At 36.1% G+C, this 25019-nt stretch overlaps 3 protein-coding genes and 1 non-coding gene across 4 annotated transcripts; 2 read left to right on the top strand and 2 right to left on the bottom strand.

Moving 5' to 3' along the window:
- Positions 1-81: 81 nt before the first annotated feature.
- Positions 82-894, top strand: LOC147556306 (calmodulin-like protein 2). The gene has a single exon (XM_086663140.1). It carries the CDS (start codon positions 179-181, stop codon positions 740-742), a length of 564 nt encoding a protein of 187 aa, XP_086519266.1. The 5' UTR covers positions 82-178; the 3' UTR covers positions 743-894.
- Positions 895-1288: 394 nt separating this feature from the next.
- Positions 1289-1361, bottom strand: TRNAR-ACG (transfer RNA arginine (anticodon ACG)). The gene has a single exon. It is a non-coding gene; the product is annotated as a tRNA-Arg (tRNA).
- Positions 1362-1395: 34 nt separating this feature from the next.
- Positions 1396-7979, bottom strand: LOC147556304 (uncharacterized). Its single transcript, XM_086663130.1, has one exon. The coding sequence runs from the start codon at positions 4587-4589 to the stop codon at positions 1467-1469; it is 3123 nt and encodes a 1040-aa protein (XP_086519256.1). The 5' UTR covers positions 4590-7979; the 3' UTR covers positions 1396-1466.
- Positions 7980-17850: 9871 nt separating this feature from the next.
- LOC147556303 (uncharacterized) lies at positions 17851-21363 on the top strand. Its single transcript, XM_086658608.1, has one exon. It carries the CDS (start codon positions 17851-17853, stop codon positions 21361-21363), a length of 3513 nt encoding a protein of 1170 aa, XP_086514734.1.
- The last annotated feature ends 3656 nt before the right edge of the window (positions 21364-25019 follow it).

Genomic DNA, 25019 nt, shown 5'->3' with positions numbered 1-25019 from the left:
CTTATTGGGCCTAATAATACAATATTTAAATTGTCTTCTCCTTATCTATATAAATGCTCAAAATACTACAAACATAAACAAAAACCTAGCTAGTTTTTCTTTTCCTTGTTTGCTAGTCTTCATTAATTTCCTCTTGTTTATTTTTTTTCATAATTTTAATCTAGTTGTACTTTCTAAAATGGTTGGTATCGTCGGAGCGTGCTCACAGTTTATCGGTGGTGCGCTACAATCGTTCAGATCACCGAGGATTGACTACGAAGAGTCACCTAAAAAACAGGCTTCCAAGCCACTAAACACAACACAATTTGATGATTTAGCAGCTGAAGCATTAACAACTGTTTTTGGAATGAATTCAGAGGGAAGAATAAAGAAAGAAAAGGCACGTCTAGTGGTCGAAAATTTAGGTTTAATAGGTGGTACTACAAGAGATGGAAATGGATTTGAACTTCCAGGTAGTAATGAAGAAGATCAAGAACTTAAAGTTGAAGAAATTGTTGATGGAATGGATGATCAAGATGGGATAAAGAGAGTTGAGCTTTTAAAACATGCTTTTACAGTTTTTGATGAAGATGGAGATGGGTTTATAGAAGCAAGTGAAATTAAAAGAGTTCTTGAATGTTTAGGGTTAGCTAAAGGATGGGATATGGGTCAATTTGAGAAGATGATTCAAGCTGTTGATTTGAATTTTGATGGAAAAGTTGATTTTGGTGAGTTTGAATTAATGATGGGTGTAAAAATGTAAAAAAAAAATTTAAGGGTGATTATGTTCGAAAATCGAATATAAATTTTTAGTAATTAAATTGTCATTATCTCGAAATATTAGATAAGTAAATGTACTCCAATTATCTGAAAAAAAATGGCATAAGGAAGTACATTCGAGAGTTTATAACTTAAGTTTGGATTCAATGAAAATCGATCTGGACAAGCTGACAACAATTACTATGAATACGGAAAGAAAAATTATGTTGATGAATTATTGAGTTAGTTGTTAATGCAATGAATGAGCAAGCTAAGTAGGGTATGATTATATTAGATCTAGTGCACCAACTTGACCTAATTTGTGATCTGACTGTTCATAAACGATGAATTGATGATTAGAAAGTTAAATTTTCAGTTAAAAATTGCGCCAAACTAAGGACTGAACCAATAAGATATAGATGAAACTTGTGATCTAACTTAAGAGTTAGGTTTTGTTATAATGTTGTCGTGATACCCCAAAACCATAGACACCAAGAAGATCACAATACAGAAAAGCACAAAAAATTGACCAAAAATGATACGAAAGAGGCGACTCCGCTGGGGATCGAACCCAGAATCTCTGGTTTCGTAGACCAGCGCCTTATCCATTGGGCCACGGAGTCGTTGGTGTATGTTTTCTTTTTAACAACAAGTAAATTCTACAAAAGAGCCTCTAAAAATTTAATTGAATGGCCAAAAATACAATGGTAACAATACCTATACAAGACCTAGGTTCTCCCATTTCTTTTTGAAATACATCTAAACATTCTTAATGACAAACTATCAACCCCTCTCCAATACCCAGACCACCATTTCTCTTTCCTTATAAGCAAAACCAAGAACAAGCCCCAAAACCCAACTCCAAAGCCTATAACAACAACACCATAAAACAACCATTTGTCTCTTGAATCTTCATCATCATCTTCTTCTTCTTCATTATTCGTATTAGAATCATTACTCTTATCACATATTTTCTTCGTCGGGTACCCACATAAGAGTGGATTACCAATGTAAGCCGAACCATCGACACTTAACGTATCAAAATGTTGCCCTCTTGGAACTACACCATTCAAGTTATTATAAGATAAGTTCAATGCACCAAGAGAGTCTATTGATGTTAAAGACAATGGTATATCTCCATCTAATTTGTTGAAGCTAAGATCTAAAGACTCTAAGCCTCTCATGTTTCCTAAACTTGTCGGTATTTTACCCGAAATATGATTACGCGATAAGTTTAGCATTGCTAGTCCTTTCAATAAACCCATCTCTTGTGGTATGTTTCCTTCTAGATAGTTGGACGAAAGATCAATCCCCGAATTGTAGTTGTGTACAGATTCAAAGTGTTGCAAGTTTCCTTTGGTTACCATTTGGAGCTGCACCCCTGAATACATAAATGAGACAACATCTCCAAGAATGAATTTCGTGTTCGGTCTACTGGTTAGCATCTTCAAATTTCCCATGTTCTTAGGAATTAGACCAGAGAGTTTATTCATGGACAAGTCTAAGATTTGAAGGTTTTGCAAATGAGTAATCTCATATGGGATTGATCCACTGAATTTGTTTGACCTCAAGGATATGATCTTAAGATTCTGATGTGAGCAAATGAAAGTTGGTATACTACCCTCAAAATTGTTGCTTTCAAGGTTGAGAACTTGCAGATCATGAAGTTGTTTTACAAAACTAGGAAAAGAACCGCTGAAATTATTCTCGTTTAGTTGCAAATATTTGAGTTTTCTCAATTTTTGCAACGCTTTCGGAACGTTGCCATTGAGATTGTTTTTGCCAAGGTTTAAAGATAACAAAGAAGTGCAATGTTGTAGACTAGAAGGTATCGTTTCCGAGAGTGTATTGTTCGAGAGATCAAGATGCATCAAAAAATTTACTTTTGAACACAAAGAGAAGGGTATTGAACCCGAAAGTTCATTACTAGATAATGAAACGAAGCCAGCATTAGATAGTCTTTCTCCTACCTCATTTGAGATTCCACCACTAAATTTGTTTTGTGATAAATCAAAACTTCCAATGTTTTGTGGGGGAAGAGGAAGACGACCTTCAAGGTCGTTGTTTGCTAAATTAAGTGTTGGAGATGGATAAAACATAGAAATGTGAAGAGAACGCGGTAGCGTACCTTGTAGGCTATTGTTAGAGAGATCTAAATAAGAGAGATTTGGTAGTTTGAAGAGACAGGGAGGGATAGATCCAACTAGATTGTTACCAGACAACCGTAATCTAGTAAGTGAAGTCATGTTACAAATGAAAGACGGGATATTTCCTGTCATATTACAAGATCCTAACTCCAATGTCTGTAATTTAAATTTCGTTGGAAGCCACTTTCTGTTTATATCTATAGTTATCCTGTTTGAACTAAGCATTATGGAATGGAGGTTTAAGTCATTGATCAAAGAGTTCAATTCGAAAGTTCCTTCAACAGAGTTATCAGCAACATCCAACATAGTGAGATTTCGAAGCTTATTGATGCAACTTGGGATTGTTTTTGTTAAGCGATTACTTCCTAAAAGAAGCACTTGAAGAGACAAAATTTCGCATAACGATTTGGGTATGGGTCCTTGGAACTTATTTTGCAGCAAATAAAGAACTTTGAGATTTTGTAGTTTGGAGATTGTAGAAGGAAGATAACCTGTTATGTTGTTGAGAGAGAGGTCTAAATGTTCCAATTGTGAAAGACTTGTAATTGAAGTAGGTAAAGGTCCTTGTATTGAACAACTAGATGCCAAAAGAGAAACCAACAATGGTGCTTTTAAAATAGAATTAGGAATTGGTCCAATAACTTGAGTGGAACATATGGAAAGATGTTTGAGTCTAGGCCATGGGTGATCAAACATTTGAGCAAGATCAACAATGAGGTCAGGGTTGAAATTCACGTTAAGCCGCATAAGTTGAGGAATATAAGGAATTGAACCTTTCAAGTGAGAATTGCTCAAGTCAATGGATGTAAGAGAAGTAAAGTTTGCAAGTTGAATTGGTATTGAGGTGTTTAGGAAGTTAGAGTCCATAGCAAGAACAGATAAATGTGAAAGGTTAAGGAATTCATTTATAGGAATGAGACTTGTTACACGACAATCAGAAAGGTATAACTCCCTAAGATCGGAAAGAGAAGAAATTGGTGCAGCCCATTTCAAAGTCGAAGACACCAAATGAGATAAATCAACACCAACCAAAGACAGTACCTTAAGATTGACTAACCCTCTTACCCAATCTATATTTCTTGAAGAAAGACTACTAGTAGACAAATAACAAAATGTATATAATTGTGTAATTTGGAAAGTTTTGAGGTTATAGGAAAAAGATGAGTAGTCAACTATTTGCATAGAACACGAAATATCGAGGTACCTTAATGAAGAAAGGTTTGAAAATTGTGTTGTAACAGAGCCTGAAAATATTGAATTCGAAAGGTTTAGATAAGTTAGACTCTTAAAATTGGAAAACTTATGAGGGATTTCAGAGAAGTGAAAATTGTTGTAGCTTAGATCAAGATATTCAAGACGAGTAAGATTAAAGAGCGAAGGAGAGATTGTACCATTAAGTGTAGTTGATTTAGAGGAAATATTAACGATTACCGAGTAGTAGTTTCTCATATAAGTGTCTGGAAATGGGTTTCGAAGATCAAGTTTAACAACATGAGAGGAAGTAGAACAATGGATTCCATGCCAAGAACAACAATTTCTGCCATGCCATGACGACAGACGACCTGACGGATCACTAAGTAGTGATTTAAAGCTCAAGAGACTAGTTCTTTCATACTCATAACAACAATGGGATATGTAAAAGTGAAAGAAGAATGGAAGTATTGCAAGAAGGTGAGGAAGAAGAACAGATTGGTTGAAAGTCATGGCTACGAAAATTTACATACTAGATATTTGATTAAATTTTTGGCACCAAGTTATTTATAATGTTGAAAACTAAAAATACAAAAATTTGTCGAACGTTTCTTAGAAAGATTTATGGAAAAAAGTATTCCTAAAACTTTCATTTTCTTTTCGTAGGTGGCGTGTCTAGGCAAAATTCAAACTCAAGATGGACTCCTCAAGATAGGCTTATGTATGCCCGATAGATGTCCACTTGTTAACGGTTGAAGAATCACCGGGTCATTATTTTATTTCGAACTTATAATAAAATTGTACCTTGATCAAAAGAAAATGAAAGTAAAAGACTAGGTTCTTCTTGAATGACCAAAGGTTGCTTACTCAATTGGTTTAACTTATAAGTAAACAACTTTTATAAACATTTAAATAAGTCAAATAAACATGAATATAATCCTAAAAAATTGAATACCATTAGTGGTTTGTTTTCATTGACTCAAGAATGTGATGGTAATTAGTTAGATTAAAGTTCAAAAAATGCTTAGATAATGTTTTTGATTAATTAATTGAAGAATTGATAGTTAAATAAACTGATTTTTAGTCAAAGTAAAACGAAAAAACCATTGAAAACTATTACTGATAATGAAATCTTGACCTTGTCCTAGGTCTCCTAATCTTTTTATGTTTTATTGAAATGGAACTTAAGAAGATGAGAGAAACTTGACAGGTTAATTGGAAATCAAGATTTGGGACATTCAACTATAGCATAACACTTTGAATCACCAAGTAGCAAACTTAATTCAAACTATAAACATTCATGGGCAGGAATCAGACGCCCTGAGTTGGACTCTTACCCCTTCGGGAAAGTACTCAATAGCATTCATGTATAACCACTAGATAGTCTCTCAAAATGTCGGTGCGCATGAGAATTGAGTAAACTCCATCCGGTCCATAGATGTCATCCATCCTAGTAGATTATTCTTATGGAAAAGTTAGTTCAAAAGCACGGTCGATTTAAAGACAGATAGATAAATATCTATATAATAAAACAGGTTGAAACATACTGACTAGGACAAACCAAGAGACAAGTCCGACCGTCCGTCTCAGATCAACACTAATATCAACCGTTGGATTTAGCACTAAATCAGTCATTAAGTAGGTTGAATTAATGCATATTAACCGTTTATATTCAGCACTAATCATTGTGGTGCGCCAATAGCCTGAAGTCTTTGTGCATCCGTAGCCTAATATAACAAATTTTTTTTTTTGGTTGAACTAATATGACAATTACTTTTTTGTTGTAAATTGTCGGTCTATTTACTTCGATGTGTATCGATATTTGCATGCAACTTAATGGAATTAAGAGAAGGGGAAGAGATATAGGTAATGAGCTATACTAAAATAAAAGAGATAAACTTGAACCAAACTTTATTAGATGAATTCTTTCCAAACCTTTTCCATCTCTTACCAACTCATCTCTTACAAACTCATACAAACAATACACCAAGTACATCTATTTATAGGGTGGGAGAAGTAATAGGAAGTTGACACATACCCTATGTGTTGTCACTTGCATGGTGTGTTGTCACTTGCATGGTGTGTTGTCACCACCAAGATGACACTTTGCATATGGAGTTGTAGAATGGTGACACATAACCTCATGTGTTGTCACTTGCATGATGTGGTGTCACTTAACCACAAACGCTTGTCATATGGAGCTACCATAAGGTGACACTTCTCATATAGAGCTACCATAAGGTGACACCACATCAAGGTGGTATGGTAGAAATGGTGGGTTGCTATAGATATAAGTTGGATAAGAAAAAGGTAAATTAAAGGCACCCAAGTCCCTTGCATCACCAATGATTTTATGGGCAGCCACATCCCTTATAACATTTTTTTGTTGAAGAATATGACAATTACTTGGTCGTTCTAAATGCTCAAGGGTGAATGCTCCATAACCTCAAAGGCAATATTTCTAAAGTCCTAAATCATAATGATAAGTTACGTTACACGTAATCTTAAATTCCTAAATCCTCGAGGCCAAAATCAGTATTCCTCTCTTTTCCCTTCCTAAAAAAAAAACATCCCTCAATCCTTATATTACCTCTACAAAACGAATCAATCTCTCTTCTACGAAAAGTGCCTCGGTGAAATCATCAAAAGGTTAACATTTTCTTACATATTGATTTGCCTATCATTTTGCTGTTAGAAAATTAAATTCTAATATGTGCGGAAGTTACATACCTTCAGCCATTGTTGATTAAGTAGAAAAATAGGAACTGCAAGATACTGAAGATCTTCTAACCCCAATCCTCTCCGGAAATTTGTTGCTATGCCTTGATGGAGAGACACAAGCAGTAAAATAGGAGGGGTTAGGGACCTTCAGTTATTGTAACTACTCTCATTTCTTTTCCATCGAAGAAGGGGGTAGTGAGTTGGTTATTGTAACCAACTTTATCTCCCAAATTATTATTCCCACTACACATGTACGAATTACTGAATTCAAATCAGTAATTGGTCAAACCAAGTCAGAGGGAAGTTAGGAATGTGGGCTACCCTTAGTCTCCAAAAGAGACGTGTCCAAGATTCTCTCACTTGGCCCACATGTCACACGAATCGTAGCGGTCACATTTTGATAAGTGAATGCTCCCTTCCATGTGTTACAATGTAATATGCTCTCTAACTAAGCACTTGATGAGCATAACTTCTGAATGAGTAATTTCTGACAAAATTACTCAGGTCCTCCTTTAATATCACAGTGGATATGAGATGGTTATTCTTCACGTGCACAAATATGGTGATCTGTCCATAATAACCAAACATCTCAAATTGTCAAAGAAAGTACATAGTCAAGCATTACATAAGTTAAGATCCTTCTGCACCACATGATCTAAAAACAATTGTGCCGGCAATGTCTTAGTTATAGGAATGCAATATCATTAACTTATTACTTGTATGCTTAGTGGCCACTTTATGTTCTTTAACTTTCCTTTGACAAGAGATACTTTATGTCGATATATTTATTTCTATTCCCACTCTTATCACCTTATTAGAGGAAAACCGTAGTAGAATCATCACAAAGGACCTATAAATGTCTCTCTATAGTATCGACGATTTTGAGACGAGAAACGAAACTTCTCAACTGTATTACTTGTGTCATTGCTTCATAGCGTATGAGGTAGCAAACTCAAATCACTATTTGCAAGTATATATCATCTACATATAAGACTATAATGTATACTTGCTCCCACTAACCTCAAGGTATATAAATTAAACTTTAATACCATTAGTCGGATGCAAATTTTAGTTTATGCATAGATTTCTTGAGCTTGCAAACAAAATAGTGATAGAATCAATCTTTCTTTTGATGTTCGACCCTTTTGGAGAAGAAATATTCTTGAATGCCATGATACTTTATTGGCTTAGTTGTTTCCTTCTTCACAGTTGACATAGTTGTGTTTCCTGGTACTTCCCTTAGTATGAGAAACAAAGTGGGTACTTTCAAGTTTCTCACGTTTTATACTCTCTTCCTTTTGAACACACATGGTCAGAAGTTCATAGGGTGACCAATTTTCCTTATGTGTGTTGTGGGAGATTTTGAAAAAATCCATATTCCTTTGGAAGAGGATTAAGTACCAAATAAACCAAGAATAATTCCATAATCTCAACAAATGTTGAGTAAAAGTTCTCTGATTTCCATAATGTGCTTACGCACGCCTTAGTATGGTAAAAAAATTCATCCGGAGAAACTCTTCATTACGGTGTTGGATTGTGTTTTATTTGAGCGAACAAATTGTTCCTCAACTACTTAAGAAATACTTTTTCGTGAGGACAATCAGGTATGGAACCCCGAATACTCTTGTTCACGCGGGATCAAATGAGCATCAAACTTAGGCGATTAAATCACTACCACCGCTCATAGTCCAACATTTCTTGAGGCGTACTTTATTTCATAGGGGCATGCGGTATATCCGCATGAAACGTCGAATTCAAATTTATACACCTTGATGTAAAGAGTAATTTTTGTTTTAATCAGAGAAATCACGAGCTTACTCAAAGCGATGAAACATATACCTTTATTCTAAATCAAGCAACGTCAATTTAGTAGTAAATTCTAACCTTCCTGTGGGTAGAGGCTACAACCACATAAGAATTTACTATATTGTATTAATAAGACTAGTAAAAATAAAATATTAAATCCATGAAATTTTCATACATGTGGGCATAGAAAATTCACATCTAATATTTTATTCTTCTATCCTATTCCAATATAACTTTACAGAATAATTACCTCCCTGTGGGGCAAAGTAATTATTTATAAAAATTACATCGCAATTGGAAGTGTCATTAACTTGATGCGACGAATAAATAAATTTTATTATCGCACATCTACATGTTTTAAGATGCTATGGCTACTCAAAAAACATGCAATGTCCAAAATAAATGACAATGTTTCCATATTCGTGAACGATTTCTCGTGCAATTTGGCATACCTTAGTATCATGTCTTCAGCCAAATATATGACATGTCAACTTACCATCCATAAATAATTGCACATAATTATGTCACAAGTTCAACTTTAAATGACGATTTATATCCATCCATGAACTAGTCCTTATGTTCATGTAGTTTGACACATCATCAATATCATGTCTATATACGAACATATGATATATCAATTGCCAAACAATATGTCTTAACAATTATCATAACCGGATTGTATCTATTTAATCAATCATGACCACGTGGATGGTATTGTTGCATTCATAAGATTTTCTTTTTACATTAAATGAGATTTAGAAAGACCATGTTAAATAATTGCATGACAATTTTAATTTAGAAATCTCACGGTGACAATAAAAAGAACTACCATAATCAGATCAATCCATGTTAGACCCAGTCTCTTTAAATCATATCCAAACCCAACTTAATAGTTTGATATACCAAAACAATTCAAGATAAATATGAAGTCTGGGTTTGTAAAAGGGATTAATCCAAGGCTATTGTTTATATATCTATTCTATCTATATTACAAAACACATTGGTTGTGACTAGGACAAAAACAAAAAGAAAACTTACCAACTAGATTGGAAGATGATACTTTGTATTTAACACTCAAACATCACTTTGTATTTAACCCCCATAATTGCTTAGATGTAATGGCATTCCATAATTCTCCCAACTAATGCCATTCCTTAACCTATTCAATATAATGGAACTCCAGCTAACAACTTCTCCTCCATAAACCCCCATAAGTGTTCTCACAAAATTCTAATGGTTTTTAAAATCTCCTTTACTCCTCCAATAACAAATAAGTTATAAAGTGGTAACAAGAATTTTTTGAAGTTAATTCTTGTTTATTGTGTGATGTTATATTTACATGAATAATTTTATAACCTTTTCTCCCTTAGACTTTTGTATTTCAGATAAATTTTCTTTTATTTTTTGTTTAATCGAACTAGATGCATTTCTTTATCTATCTAATTTGTAATGATTCGACTATTATCTTTGAACTTAATCATCATTTTAATCTCTCTTACTTTAATTTACCTCTCGCCATATCGCTCCCTAAGTTCTTCAATTTTGACAAATTTAATCAGACAAATTTGAAAATTTTGTTAAGACCATACTTTTTACTTTCTAAAAAGAAGTTTCTGTACGTTCAAAGTTAATTAAAGTTTAGTTGCCAACTAAAATTCATGAAAATAGACCATCAAAATATATTCTACCGTCACGCAAATTCATCTGGATTACATGTTTAATGGATTTCGTCGTGCTGGAGGCACGGGCCATACCTAGTATAAAATAAATAAACATCAAGAGGTGTCGTAAAGAGAGATATAAGGGGAATCATTTTTTTTTGTTCCATGTGGGTACAACGTACCTGTCTGTTCCACGTTCCAACTTCCCCTTCCATTTTTCTCTCTTCTACCAACGTCCATTACCCTCCTTCTCTTGTTCTCACAATACCGACGCCACTTCCATCAACTTTCGTCTTTTTTCCTCTCTCTATTGACGCCCGTCAGCTTCCTTGTCTTTTCTCTCTACTGGCATCCACCACTTTCTTGGTGGTGGGGTCCACAGAGGAACAATTTTTCTAGCAATTTTATTAAACCTCCCTCATTTCAGATCATTTCCAACCAAGTGTGTCTAGCTTTGTTCTTAAGGTATGTCCAATGTGATGGGGGTTGGGGCTCCCAATTCAAATTTGGAAGCCCCTTGCATCCTACCCGGGAGCCCAGGGCTTGGCTCCCGGTAGGGCCGGGAGCCCGGACTGGGGGCTCCCAACTCTCAAAATATGGCCGTTGGTTTAGGGGATCCACCCCACTTTATTTTATAAAACTAATTTTGTAAAATTTTTTTGTAAAACTAATTTTTTTAATCTAGTTTTTTAAATACTTCTTTTTTAAGTATTTTTCTCTATTTTTTTTTTATTTTTTTGTGTTTATCTTTTTGAAATTATCTCTCTCGGATAATATCACATTTTAATTCATAGTCGAAATCTAATAATTTATAGTCGAAATATAAAATCAAAATTTCGCACACGTACTTCGCACACATATATTATTTTGATATGGGAGTCCGACGTTGGAATTGAGAAAAGCCCCGAGACTCCAAAATTCAGGGGCTCCCAAATTTGGGAGCCCGAACCCCACATTGGACTTGCCCTAAGTAGTGAACTAACACAAAATTTCCTTTATTTTTATATCTTTTTGTCCTACTTTGCACTTAGGGCTTGATGTGATGTCCCTAAAATTTTAGATAAAAACCCTGCTTATTATATAGTATAAGGGGTTTAGAGTAGACTCTATATATTTTCTACATTTATTTCTTGAAAATATTTTTTTGTTAAAAGAAAAAATTTTGAAAATACTAACAATACAAAAAAATGTAGAAATTGTTATAAGGGATGTGGATGCCCATAAAATTATTGATATAAGCATATGTCTTGGGTGCTTTTAAGAATACCTTTCTCTTACCAAACAAATACTATGGATGCCCACCATTTTCATATAACCACCTATATGTGTTGTCACTACATGGGAGCTCCATATGCAAAGTGTCATCTTGGTTATGACAACACATCATGCAAGTGACAACACATGAGGTTATGTGTCACCATTCTACAACTCCATATGCAAAGTGTCGTCTTGGTAGTGACAACACACCATGCAAGTGACAACACATGGCGTATGTGTCAACTTCCTATTACTTCTCCCACCCTATAAATAGATGTACTTGGTGTATTGTTTGTATGAGTTTGTAAGAGATGAGTTGGTAAGAGATGGAAAAGGTTTGGAAAGAATTCCTCTAATAAAGTTTGGCTCAAGTTTATCTCTTTTGTTTTAGTATATCTCATTACCTATATCTCTCCCCCTTCTCTTAATTCCATTAAGTTGCATGCAAATATCAAGACACAAAGGAGAAAATAGACCGACAATATATAACACGTTATCAGCACGAGTCTCTAGCCAGTTGAAAGAAGCCGTTACTCTACTCAGTTGCCGAAGTCAATATCGGTGGAATATCGAACAAACTAAGCCGCTACTCCGTCTGGTGAAAGGTATAATATTTTCATTCATATTTTCATAATGTCTAACCTTGCTAGACTTGAATTTGCAGCACTAGATATAACAGGTAAGAATTACATGGAATGGGCAGTCGAAGCTCGACTGACTTTAAAATACAAAAATCTCCTGAACACTATTGTTGAAGGGAATAATGCAGATGAAATGTTACGGGCTCATGCTTTAAGCTTTTTGAGACGTCACATACATGATGACCTTAAGTTAGAGTATTTGTATGTGGAAGATCCCTTGGCTTTATGGAATATCTTAAAAGATAGATATGATCACCTGAAGATGGTCATCCTTCCAAAAGCTCGAAATGATTTTATAAATCTTTGACTACAAGATTTTTCTTCCATTTCTGCTTATAATTCCAGCCTTTGTAAAATTGTTTCAAGACTAAAAGTGGGAGGTGATATTATCACTGATGAACAAATGATAGATAAAACATTGAGTACGTTCCATGCCTCGGATATTGTCCTGCAGTCACAATACCGAGAGCGACGTTTCTCTAAATTCTCCCAGTTACTGACTTGTCTTTTGGTCAATGAACAGAATAACCAGTTGTTATTGCATAACCATGAATCTCGACCCACTGGGTCCGTACCTGTGCCTGAAGCACATGCGATATTGTCAAATGATCATGGTAGGAAACAAAATTACAAAGGGAAACGTGGTTCCGGAAGAAACCACCAACATAGATCCCGCACGAACAAATGGGAGAGAAACAGACAAACCCCTTACCACCGGAAGTGGGAAAAGGGAGAAAATTTAAAGATTTATGCAGCGAGAAAGCCTGATAAAGTAAAGGGTAAAAATAATACCCCTCCCAAATCTCGTGAAGAAGCTTGTTACCGTTGTGGTATGGAAGGTCATTGGTCCCGTACCTGTCGTACGGCGAGACATTTGGTGGACCTATACCAAGCATCTCTGAAATCTAAAGCTGCACCAGAGATGAACCATATGGAACTTGATCCACCATTGTGTGTTGGAGATTATCTCCCTGAAGGAGAAAATCAAACTGATGATATGTTTTATATTTAGTGTACTAACTTTTATAACTATTATACTGCTATATTATAATGTAAAATAACTTTTGTCTATTAGATATTAGATAGTATATTATATGTACCTGTAATAGTTTTGTTTATGTTATAAATATAAATAGTTGTGGTTTGAATCTTATATTATATTATGAAAGGTATGGATTCCAGAAGAAACATATCTAAAGGTGATGAAGATAGCTGTCTAACAGACAGTGGGACCACAAATTCGATACTTCGAAATACAAAATATTTCTCGACCTTAAAATTATGTGAGGCAAATGCGATTACTATCGCTGGCTCTTCAAGGCTTATAGAAGGCTCCGGAAGAGCTACTATAATATTGCCCCGTGGTACGAAAATAATTATTGAGGATGCGTTGTACTCGACTAGATCCCTGAAGAATCTATTGAGTTTCAAAGACATTCGTTTGAATGGGTATCACGTCGAGACTGGATCTGAGAATGATAAAGAATATTTATATATCACCTCGAGTATATCATGCCAGAAGCGTGTTCTCAAGTAAAAGGATACACAGATGCCGGTTATATTTCTGATCCGCACAAAGGTGACACATAACCTGAGAGGAACACATCTGAGAGGAACAACTGAGAGGAACAACTGACATGGGATTGTTTTATTCAAAGAACTTATCCGGTGATTCTCAAGTAAAAGGATACACAGATGCCTTCTGATCCGCACAAAGGGATTTCTCAGACAGGTTATGTATTCACAAGTGGAGGTACAACTTTCTCATGGCGATCTAGTAAACAAAGTATGCCCGCTACCTCATCTAACAATGCAGAAATTATTGCTCTCCATGAAGCAACAAGAGAATGTGTATGGCTTAGATCCATTATTGCACACATTAGAAGCTCAAGTGGTCCTGATTCATTCACAAAATCTCCCACAGTCATTCACGAAGATAATTCGGCTTGCATCGCTCAGATCAGATTAGGATACATCAAAGACAATAGGACTAAGCACATATCCCCTAAGTTGTTTTACTCACATCATCTCCAGAAGAATAATGAGATTGATATCCAGAAGATACAATCGTGTGAGAATTATGCTGACTTGTTCACCAAGTCTCTGTCTACTACGACGTTCAGAAAACTGGTAGATGGCATCGGAATGCGACGCTTGAATAGCCTGATGATGTAAGACTACATCGGTCCAAGATATGATATTCATCAGGGGGAGTCTATTATCATGTGCAGGTTCATGTATCGCTATCTACGCTCTGTACTCTTTTTCTTTCGTCCGGTTTTTGTTCCAATGGGTTTTTCTGGCAAGGTTTTAACGAGGCAGTATTTTGCGTATCCGTCGTTACTCGATCTATCCTTTGTACTCTTTTTCCTTCATCAAATTTTGTCCCACTGGATTTTTCTGACAAGGTTTTAATGAGACAATTATTTCGAGTGATGGTCATAGGGGGAGTGTTATAAGGGATGTGGATGCCCATAAAAGTATTGATATAAGCATATGTCTTGGGTGCTTTTAAGATTACCTTTCTCTTACCAAACAAATACTATGGATGCCCACCATTTTCATATAACCACCTATATGTGGTGTCACTACACGGGAGCTCCATATGCAAAGTGTCATCTTGGTTATGACAACACATCATGCAAGTGACAACACATGAGGTTATGTGTCACCATTCTACAACTCCATATGCAAAGTGTCGTCTTGGTGGTGACAACACACCATGCAAGTGACAACACATGGGGTATGTGTCAACTTCCTATTACTTCTCCCACCCTATAAATAGACGTACTTGGTGTATTGTTTGTATGAGTTGGTAAGAGATGGAAAAGGTTTGGAAAGAATTCATCTAATAAAGTTTGGTTCAAGTTTATCTCTTTTGTTTTAGTATAGCTCATTACCTATATCTCTCCTCCTTCTCTTAATTCCATTAAGTTGCATGCAAATATCAAGACACAAAGGAGAAAGTAGACCGACAATTTACAACAGAAATTACATAATGGAGTCCAAATCACTTCTACTATAGTGTTTTTTTGGAGCAAAATAAAATAAAAAAAATCATTGGAAACCAAATCACTTCTACTATAGTGTTTTCTCTACTCAACCACAACTAAAATACAACTTTTTTCTCTCAGATCTCCCTTTACTACGTCTCTTGTTTGTCTTTTCCATAATAAGACAAACTAACAGATCCTTCCCTTATTTGCTTTCTTTAAAATGCCAACAAAACCAACAAATATTAGAAGGTTCTGGTTGCGGGTCAGTGGACCCAAAGACAAATATTTTTGTGGCCTATTTCAAAAAAATATTTTTTGTGCTACGTTGAGAGTTAGTTTTGGACGGTCTTTTTCATGATTTAATAATGAATTGCATTTCGACCCCTCATTTCATATTATTTATAACGGAGTGCTTCGACTAGATTCATAAGGGATGGAAGGCTAAGAAAAAGGGTGAAATGTTTTATGTATCAGCCATGATGCTATGCCCAACGTCAGTCTCGGCCGAATCCCGACGGACTTACGTGGGTGGCCTGAATCTAGAGAGAGAAAACCCGACACGTCAGCCAGTCGGAATTCAACCGGGACTGGTGTCAGGCATACCGTTATTTTCTTTTATGCATTGACTACAACTTCTAATTGGTTTTTCATTATACTTTTGTTATCTTTCTTTCAACTTCCAATTGATTTTTGTATTTACGACCTACTTGGAATATACTTCTAAAGGCGAAATATTGTATGGAGGGAGATTTTTGGGAGAGTACATCATTTCAAACTTCATGACCATTGTGTCAGACTATCTTAAAGATCGACTATAGTCATTTTTGACAAAACCTTGATCTGACATATTAGATATGAAAATGGTGACAACCTATTTAATGATTTGTGGTTTTAGAGTATAGTTGAAGGTTATTGCCTACACCGACATTAGTCGAGGGATCTCAAACCAATTGGAGGTGTGATAGAGTCGATAACAAGTTGTGATGGAATTTTAATTCATTAAGGATTTGGGTCTACTTGCGAATATAGATTTAAAGATTATGGGAGTCTAAACTGTATTATATGTTCTCTCTAAAAAAAAATTTCTCTCTCATTTCTTTCTCTCTCTAGATCTGGCTCTTCAAGAACCAGATCTGGACCTTAAGAAGGTCTGAAACAGACCTTCAAGAAGGTCGTGATCTGGTTTCTTGAAGAGCGAGATCAAGAGAGAGAAAGAAAGGAGAGAGAAAAAAAATTTAGAAAGAGAGAAGAGAGAGAAAATAATTATTTATTTATTTATTTATTTTTATTTGAAGGTCACCGGCCGGCGACCTTTGTTGGAGAAGATGATGAGGTGGCGAGAAGATGAGGTGGCAGAGAGAAGAGATGAGATAGAGGAGAGAGAGTAACGGACAGTCAACAGTAACTGAAAAAAGGAGATCACATGGGTATTTACCTAAAGTAGGAGGCTAGGCAGGAAGCTGTTCACAAAGTTGGGAGTCATTTGAGAAATAACCCATTAATTTAATACATTAAATTCAAGATATTCTCTTCTTCTAAAAGTGTTAACGACTTTTAATGCTAATAATGTACACAAATAATGCATGGTCCATGGTTACTACTGATATAACAAAAATAACAATTTTATTTCGATCAGGACCTAACAACAAGAAAAGTCATGACCAAAGCGAGAACTACATAAAAATCTTATTTGAAGAAAATAAGTTCGGAAGAAAAATAAAAACGAAAAATGTTGTTACGGTGAAAGCAGTTTCGAAAAAAAGAAAGAAAATAAGAAACAAAAGTAAAAAATTTAGGGTGTGTAAACTCCCTTATCCTATATAATAAGGGTATTTTTACAGCAAAATTATAAAAAGAAATTATTGATCTTCTTTTTTTTTATGGAAAAAATCATTGAACTCTTTTGTTGTTTTTTTTTTTGTTGAACTTAAACTCTTTTGTTGTTGAGAGAAAATCTTTAGACTTGTAAATAACAATTGGTGTCAGCCATACTTCTCGTTCATTTCCTTTTTGTTTTGAGTTAGTTAAAGTTTGTTCCCGGAGGTGCCTGCAGCTTTAGCCTGTGAGGGTGCCTGTGAGGGTGCCTTCTGGGTTTTTAGTTCCTGGCCTGTCCCTTCCCGATAGGGCCTGGTTTGAGTGGTGCCTTCATATTTATTTCCCTTGCCAGGCTTGTGAGTGTTAGTTGTTGGGTCGTAGTATGGACAGCCCATCGATACTCAGTTGGAATGTGAGGGGCGCCGGTTCCTTTATCACCAAAAAGCACATAGTCAATATCATCTTGAAAAAACAACCGGATATTATCTTCCTCTCGGAAACGAAGAACAATTCTCACAACATGAAGAAAATGATACCTTTAGGAAAAACATATTCGAGTCACTTTGTCGAACCCATCAATAAAGCAGGGGGCCTGGCACTTTACTGGAAGCACCACCTTAACATTAATATTAGCTATTCGGACAGCAACTTGATCCAGGCTGATTTAAATAGTGTTGGTGGGCCGGCCCCCATCACCATTACAGGCTTTTACGGCACCCCATATCACAAGAACAAATACAAACCATGGAAAATTTTGCATCAAATTAACCTCCACAGAGACAACCCCTGGGTTCTCATCGGAGATCTGAATTGTATCCTCGACGCTAAGGAGAAAAGCGGGGGTAACCAATCCTCCAACTCTATGGCGCCTAGGATCATGGAAGTAATTAATGAATTAGGTCTCACTGACTTGGGTTATCAAGGTAATCCCTTTACTTGGAGTAATAAACAGCTAGGGGAGCACTTGATTCAGGAGCGGCTGGATAGGGCGTTGGCGAATCTTAACTGGCTTCAGCAATTTCACTCTTTTGGGGTCAATCATCTAGAAGCGGTTGGATCGGACCACTCGCCTATATTTCTGGACAACAAAGAGCCTTGCCAAATCACCCCCAAACCTTTCAAGTTTATCCGTACGTGGATGAAGCACCCGGACTGCTTTAAATTCATTGAAGACAATTGGCATAACATCAAAAAACAACAGAACTCAAACCACATTCAACAGGACCTCCAGAAGCTAAGTAAACAACTGACTAACTGGAACAAAAGGGTCTTCGGCAACATTGAGAACAATATAAACAATATCATAGATAGGATAAAGAAATGCAACACGAAAGAAGAGGAACAAAGTCTTTCCCTTGCACTAGAAGAACTCTATAGGCAGCAAGAGAGCCTATGGAAGGAGAAGTCGAGAAATAACTTCATCACACTAGGAGACAAAAACACGAAGTACTTTCATGCTCAAGCTATACAACGAAATCGCTCCAACAGAATTACAGCGATTAAAGATAGGAATGGGGACTGGCAAGAGGACGCCAATACTATTCAAGATATTTTCACGGCTCATCTCCTCTCCATCAACACTTCCGTCAACCCGAATAAAAATCAGGAAACTCTTAACCTTTTTAATCCTACTATTACCCAGCATCAGAATAATGTTTTGCTTTCTATTCCAGGTCGAGAGGAAATTGAATTGGCTATCCATAATCTCAAGACAGAAGCAGCCCCGGGCCCAGATGGATACCCCCCATTCTTTTTTCAATCTAACTGGGAGACAGTCAATGCAGATATTCTTAATCTGGTGCAAAACTTCTTCATCACTGCTGAACTTCCTCCTGATATAAATCACACACACATCTGTCTCATCCCTAAGACGTCAGTCCCCCAATCCCCAGCAGACTTCCGTCCCATTAGTCTCCTAAATACAACCTACAAGATCATAACCAAAATTTTAGCGGACAGACTCAAACATACTTTACAACAGGTCATCTCGCCCTTTCAAGCTGCTTACATCCCGGGCAGACAAATCACAGACAACATAATCATGGGTCAAGAAATTATCCACTCCTTCAAGAATACGAAAGGCTCCACAGGCTACTTTGGGCTAAAATTGGACATGTCTAAAGCTTTCGATAGGATTGAATGGAATTTCCTCACTAACATAATGAAGAGACTGGGGTATTCGGACCACTGGATAAAAATGATTTATACTTGCATCTCCACCTCCTCGATGTCAGTTCTGATTAATGGTCGGCCGGGTAATATTTTCCATCCGACGAGAGGTATTAGGCAAGGAGATCCGCTGTCCCCTTTCCTATTTACTTTAGCGATGGAGGGTTTAAGTCGTATTCTTACTAATACCTATAATCAAGACAGATTCATGGGATTTCCTACTAACCATGCGGAATTTGAGATTTCACACCTTCTTTTTGCAGATGATTGTATTATCTTTGGTAAGAACACAATGGAGAATGTGCATAACCTAAAGGAGATTCTTCAGGACTTTTGCAAGCAATCTGGCCAGATGATTAATTATGCGAAGTCTAACATTTTCTACTCCAAGAATTCGCACCCCAAGTTCAAACGAATGATCATGAGGGCTCTCAAAGTCAGGTACGCTTCTACCTCAGAAAAATATCTTGGGGCCCAGCTATTCATTGGCGCTCAGAAAACCAAAGTCTTTAAAGACATCCTAGACCAAATCAAGGAGAAGCTAGGTAAATGGAACAACTCCTTATTATCCCAAGCTGGTCGAACGGTGGTCATATCGGCCATAGCGGCGGCCGTACCCCGATACCAGATGCAGTGCTTTGCTATCCCTAAAGGAATTTGCAAAAGCATCAAGGCCGCTCAGCGGAACTTCTGGTGGGGTAAGTCAAAGGGCATTTGTACCAGAGCATGGTCAGACATTTGCAAACCTAAAAACCAAGGAGTACTAGGGCTTCACATGCCGGATTTGGACAATACAGCTTTCCTCACCAAGATGGCGTGGCGCATTAACACAGAACCAGATGCAATGTGGGTCAAACTGCTTAAAGCCAAATATTTTCCCCTTTCCAGTACCCCGGACCCCGCAAAAGCCCAACATTCGTGGATCTGGAAAAACATCCGGAAAAATTATAACCACATTGAAAACTTAACTGAATGGGAAGTGAAATCAGGTGATGATATCAATATATGGACGGATAATTGGATCCCTGGGATCAACAGCACCATCACTAACCACAATCAATCACAACTTACGAAAGTTTCGCAACTTATAACTAATAACACCTGGAACACTGATATTATCAGAGCGAATTTTGACACTAATACTCAAAACCTCATTTATGCGATCCCAGTTAACGGCGAAGGGAAAGATCAACGTAGATGGAAACTTACAAAATCAGGTAAATTCACAGTGAATTCTATGTATCATTATCTCAGCTCTAACCAGATGAACATGGAAACTTCAGAATACAACTGGAACTTTATCTGGTCTATTCAAGCTATCCCGCGAATAAAGCTCTTCCTGTGGAAAATTTGCACTAAAGCTTTGCCTGTCAGAGCAAGAATTGGGAAATACATTGACAATAATATCTCTTGCCCGAACTGTAATAATACAGAATCGATTGAACATGCGTTACTTCACTGTGCTTTAGCCAAGAATATTTGGTTTAAATACAATATCATCTCCGAGAACATCCAGTCGGTAGCCGAATGGATTTTCTCGTGGGAGGCCAATGAAAAATCTTGTTACACTATAGAGAACATTCACTTTGCGATCATTCTTTGGATCCTATGGAAAGTTAGATGTGATCACTGCTTCCAACACGAGATCAATGACGTTAAAACAGTTATCAGAATGATAGAAAATTACCCCAAACACACGAAAAAACAAGGAAATCACCATCACAAACATAACACTACTTGGCAGCCGCCGGCACAAAATTTCATAAAAATTAATGTTGATGCATCTTTTATTGACCTCACAGCCAATGTTGGTATCAGTCTTATCGCTCATAACGCAGAATCCAAATTCATAGCAGCTAAAGTTAAATCCACCAGAGCTAGAAACAGCGAGGAAGGAGAGGCAATGGCAATACTTCAAGGTATAGAATGGGCAAAAAATAGCAATCTCAAAAAAATCATAATAGAATGCGACAACATCAATATCATTAACCACCTTCGCAACTTGAATCAATCAACAAACTGGCAATCTCTGATGCACATAAAGAAAATTCAAGATACTACTCACGAATTTGAAGAAGTAATTTTCAAGCATACCAGAAGAGACGGCAATTCTAGTGCAGACAAATTGGCTAAATGGGCAAGAAAGGCTAAAGCTTCTAAGTTATGGAAGAATGTACCTTTTATGTTGGTTAAGAAGTACTGTAATAACTTTATCGTTTAATATATGAATCTACTTTCAACAAAAAAAAAAAAAAGGTTATAATGTAGTGGAGTGCTATTTTTTTAGCTTGCTTTTAGTCAATATTGGATTAAACATTATTCAAATAACAATGCTATCTATGTACTATTTGAAGTTTGTTTCCTTTAAACTTTTATTTGATTTTTTTAAGACAATTAAACTTTTATTTGAAGAGATAACTTTTTTTCTACTCTGTATTTAATATAAATTTGTTTTCGAGGTTACTTCGCGTTCAGGGCGGTCCTTCAAAACTTGCTCGAGCACCCTCTCTTTATTCGTTTTCTCTCAATTTTCTCATTTTTCAAAGTCGTTTTCTTGTTCTTAAATCTATTTCTGAGATCTACCTCATTTAAAGATCACTCAATAAAGATTACACAGAAAATTATCGTTCTCTTCAAAGATCAATCTTGCGTGCGAAGTGTTCGATCAAGATTACCCATCTTTCAAGGACCTCAAGAAACCTAAAAGATCTCAAGATAGATCGATCTTTCTCTCAACTTTGTCTCTCTTTGGATCAAGATTAGACTTTATAACAAATATCAACACATTTCATCAAATTACAAATCGAAAGATAAAAAACGAAAATTTCTAAGACAGATGAAGACAAGTGTCGGATGGGTGTAGTACGAGATCATTCGGAATGACAAGTTGAGACCTCTCTCTTAGTCTCTCGAGCTGACATGTCTGTGACCTACCTCATTGGCTTTTGTCGAACATGTACTATATCTCTTTTGTCGAAAATAGATACTAGTACATAGTAGTCAACTCTCATTAGACTTAGTTAACTAAGTAAACATGTGTCTTTTCTGAAAAGTAACTTGATTGAGTAGAATAAAAGCGGAATTTTTATCCTTCAAAGAAATGTTGTAGATTTACCTGAACCATTAATGCCTTTTGGGAAGGGAGGATAATTTGAAGAAAGGGCTAGAGAGACAATAATGTTGTTTTACTTTAAAAAGTTCTTTGGTATTCCCAAAATTTTTAAGAATGTTAAATATTTCTTCGTGGCTCAATCTAAAAATTCCAAAGCTTTACACTTCTGGCACCACTATCTCTCTAAATCCCCTTTATAAACCTAATTAAAAGTACTAACATTTTATTTGTTGCAAATAATTCAAATAACATGGACTTGACTTTTTTATTTAACATGCATTAATTTTTGTAAAAGTTCTTTTCCGAATTTATATAGATACTTATATAGAGTACGGATGAAGATTTCTTGCATAAAAACATAAGCGGAGGACATACTTGAGTATTGATTTTTCTTCGACAATATAGGCATCTTGATAAACTTCACAAATTGGCATAAAACTATTTGTAATTGGAAACCATTTATGGTGGGTTTAGGATTATTAATATAGGCGAGTCTTTGCAAAATGATAGAATGTATATAGTGCATAGGGGTGGCAATGGGTACCCGTTTACCCGAGAACCGAACCGACCCCGAGTCTTAATGGGTAGGTACTGGGTATAGGTTTTAGATCCATTAAGGAAATCGGGTCTTAAATGGGTATACCCGAAAGGACCCGACTAGGAGGCGGGTCCTTATCGGGTATATCCGCCGGGTACCCGACGGGTAATGGGTACCCGAGATAATACGAAAAAATACCCTAGATTATATAGTATTCTTGTACGTCAGGGTTTTTCTCACCAAGTTACCAACTCACCAAGTTATGAAATTTCTCAAATCCTCTTTTCCTTGGTTGAAAACTAATTTATAAAACACAAAAGTGAGCGAGTTAATATAACATAAAGGTTCATTTCTTCTTTCTTGATTCCCCTAATCTCTAATCTCTTATACTCATCAATTATTGTACCCGAGATATTTGCTTATTTAAGGATCTATGTCGTTTATGATATTTCTTTTCACTAGATTCATGCAAATTCTTCTACTTTAAGAAATATTTGATATACTTTTGTGAATACCCAATGGGTACCCGATACCCGATGGGTACCCGAGAATTTTAAAGGTTCCGGTTCTGGATCCTTTGATTGAGGTACCGGTACCGGAACCGTCAAGAACCGAAACCGTTACGATTTATAGGTTCCGGTTCTGGATAGTTAAATACCTGAACCGGAACCGACCCGTTGACACCCCTAATAGTGCACTAGTACGGGTCACTAGTGTAACTATTAGGGTGCCTCTAAAGGCGCCAGCCAAAATGGCTATAGGGGCCTCCAAGTAGCTGTTTGACCATAGTAAACACCCGACAGCTGTAGGCGCCCCCCACTCGGACTGACCAATCCCAGGACCAAAGCTTTGCTTCGGATTGTCCAGTCCGATAGTGAAGATTAAACCTAAAACACCACCAACTGGTTTTTGAGAACTTGATATTAACTGTCACCATCTCTCTCTAGAAAATACACAACAATACAACAAATCTAACCATCACCATTAACACTATCATTACTACCTCACTAAAAAAACCATTAACCGCTGAAGTTTTTGAAGCTTCCTTCCTTCTCTGTTTTTGCTGGTTCAACAATGGCAGCAACACGTGAATGGAGTTGGAAAAGAATCTTCTTCAATCTTCATTAATGGCGAAAAAGATACAGAAACTTAGTCGTAAAGTAACTGAAACTCTTACAAATCTTAAGAACTCATTGAATCTTGATTCAATTCGTAACCCACCATTAAGAACTCAGAAAGCATTTTGATTCAATACCAATCATGTTACTTTTAAAATCAATCAAAACTCACCATTTCTCTTTTTTTTTCGTTTAAATTTTAGATATAGAGATTTGGATATTTCTTCTTCTTGGTTTAATCTTTTTGATAGATCAATGCATTTTTTTTTGTTCAATCTCTGTTTTTTGGTTTTCAGATTTGAAGATCGAAATGGAGAGAAAAAGTAGAGAGAGAAAGAAGCTGAAGAAGAAAAGAATGGGCGCGTGGGGTGGGGGGCGTGTTGTGCGTAATGATGCACCTATAGAGGGGAGGCGCGTAAAGCATTTTCTGGAGGCGCCTATAGACGCTCCCTAACTATTAGTGCCTTCTAGTTATCTTTTTGTTATGGAGTAGACCATTGTTTAAAAAAATACATTCATGTTTTTAGTTCAACAAAGGTAATAAAAAATGTAAAATTTTGTTAGAAAGTTCTTTTTCTTGAAACAATATTATTCTTTTGAAAATTGAAATTTCCTGCAAACTACTTTTTTCACGATTTTCTTTTTTTGAAACCATTTCTCATTTCAAACAAAGGATTTTAGAAAAAGAATTGTCTACATGAGACAAAAGATTTTTAGGAAATTTTGGTTATCGGAATACAAAAACGATGCTTTAGGAATGCGTTTTTCATGAAATTTTGGTTAAAGGAAAAGAAAGAGTTTCCGGAGAAAAAAGGTCTGCGAGAAAAAACAGTTTTGGGAGAAAAATTATATTTTGGGGAGAATGTTTCTCCAAGGAAAAAAACTGTTTTGGGGAAATAAATCGATTTTCGCCGAGAAAAATTTCAACAAATTTTGCTTATCGAAAAAACGAAAAAAAACATTTCTCGATGGAAAATAGGTTGCGAGAAATTTTTTTTGGGAAAGGATGAATTATGGGAAAAATAAAGATTTTGAGGGAAACCCCGATACTCTAGAAGAAATGATTTTCGTAAAAAAAAATCGATTTAGCGATACCCCCTCATCTCTAA

Source organism: Eschscholzia californica, unplaced genomic scaffold (genome assembly GCF_041429995.1).
Source record: "Eschscholzia californica isolate CP2 unplaced genomic scaffold, dmEscCali1.0.p SCAF_2, whole genome shotgun sequence".
Lineage (NCBI taxonomy): Eukaryota > Viridiplantae > Streptophyta > Magnoliopsida > Ranunculales > Papaveraceae > Eschscholzia > Eschscholzia californica.
This window is presented reverse-complemented; position numbering and strand designations above follow the sequence as displayed.

Coding starts and splice junctions, on each gene's coding strand:
- LOC147556306 (XM_086663140.1), top strand. CDS start 179: ATGGTTGGTATCGTCGGAGCGTGCTCACAGTTTATCGGTGGTGCGCTA.
- LOC147556304 (XM_086663130.1), bottom strand. CDS start 4,589: ATGACTTTCAACCAATCTGTTCTTCTTCCTCACCTTCTTGCAATACTT.
- LOC147556303 (XM_086658608.1), top strand. CDS start 17,851: ATGGAAGTAATTAATGAATTAGGTCTCACTGACTTGGGTTATCAAGGT.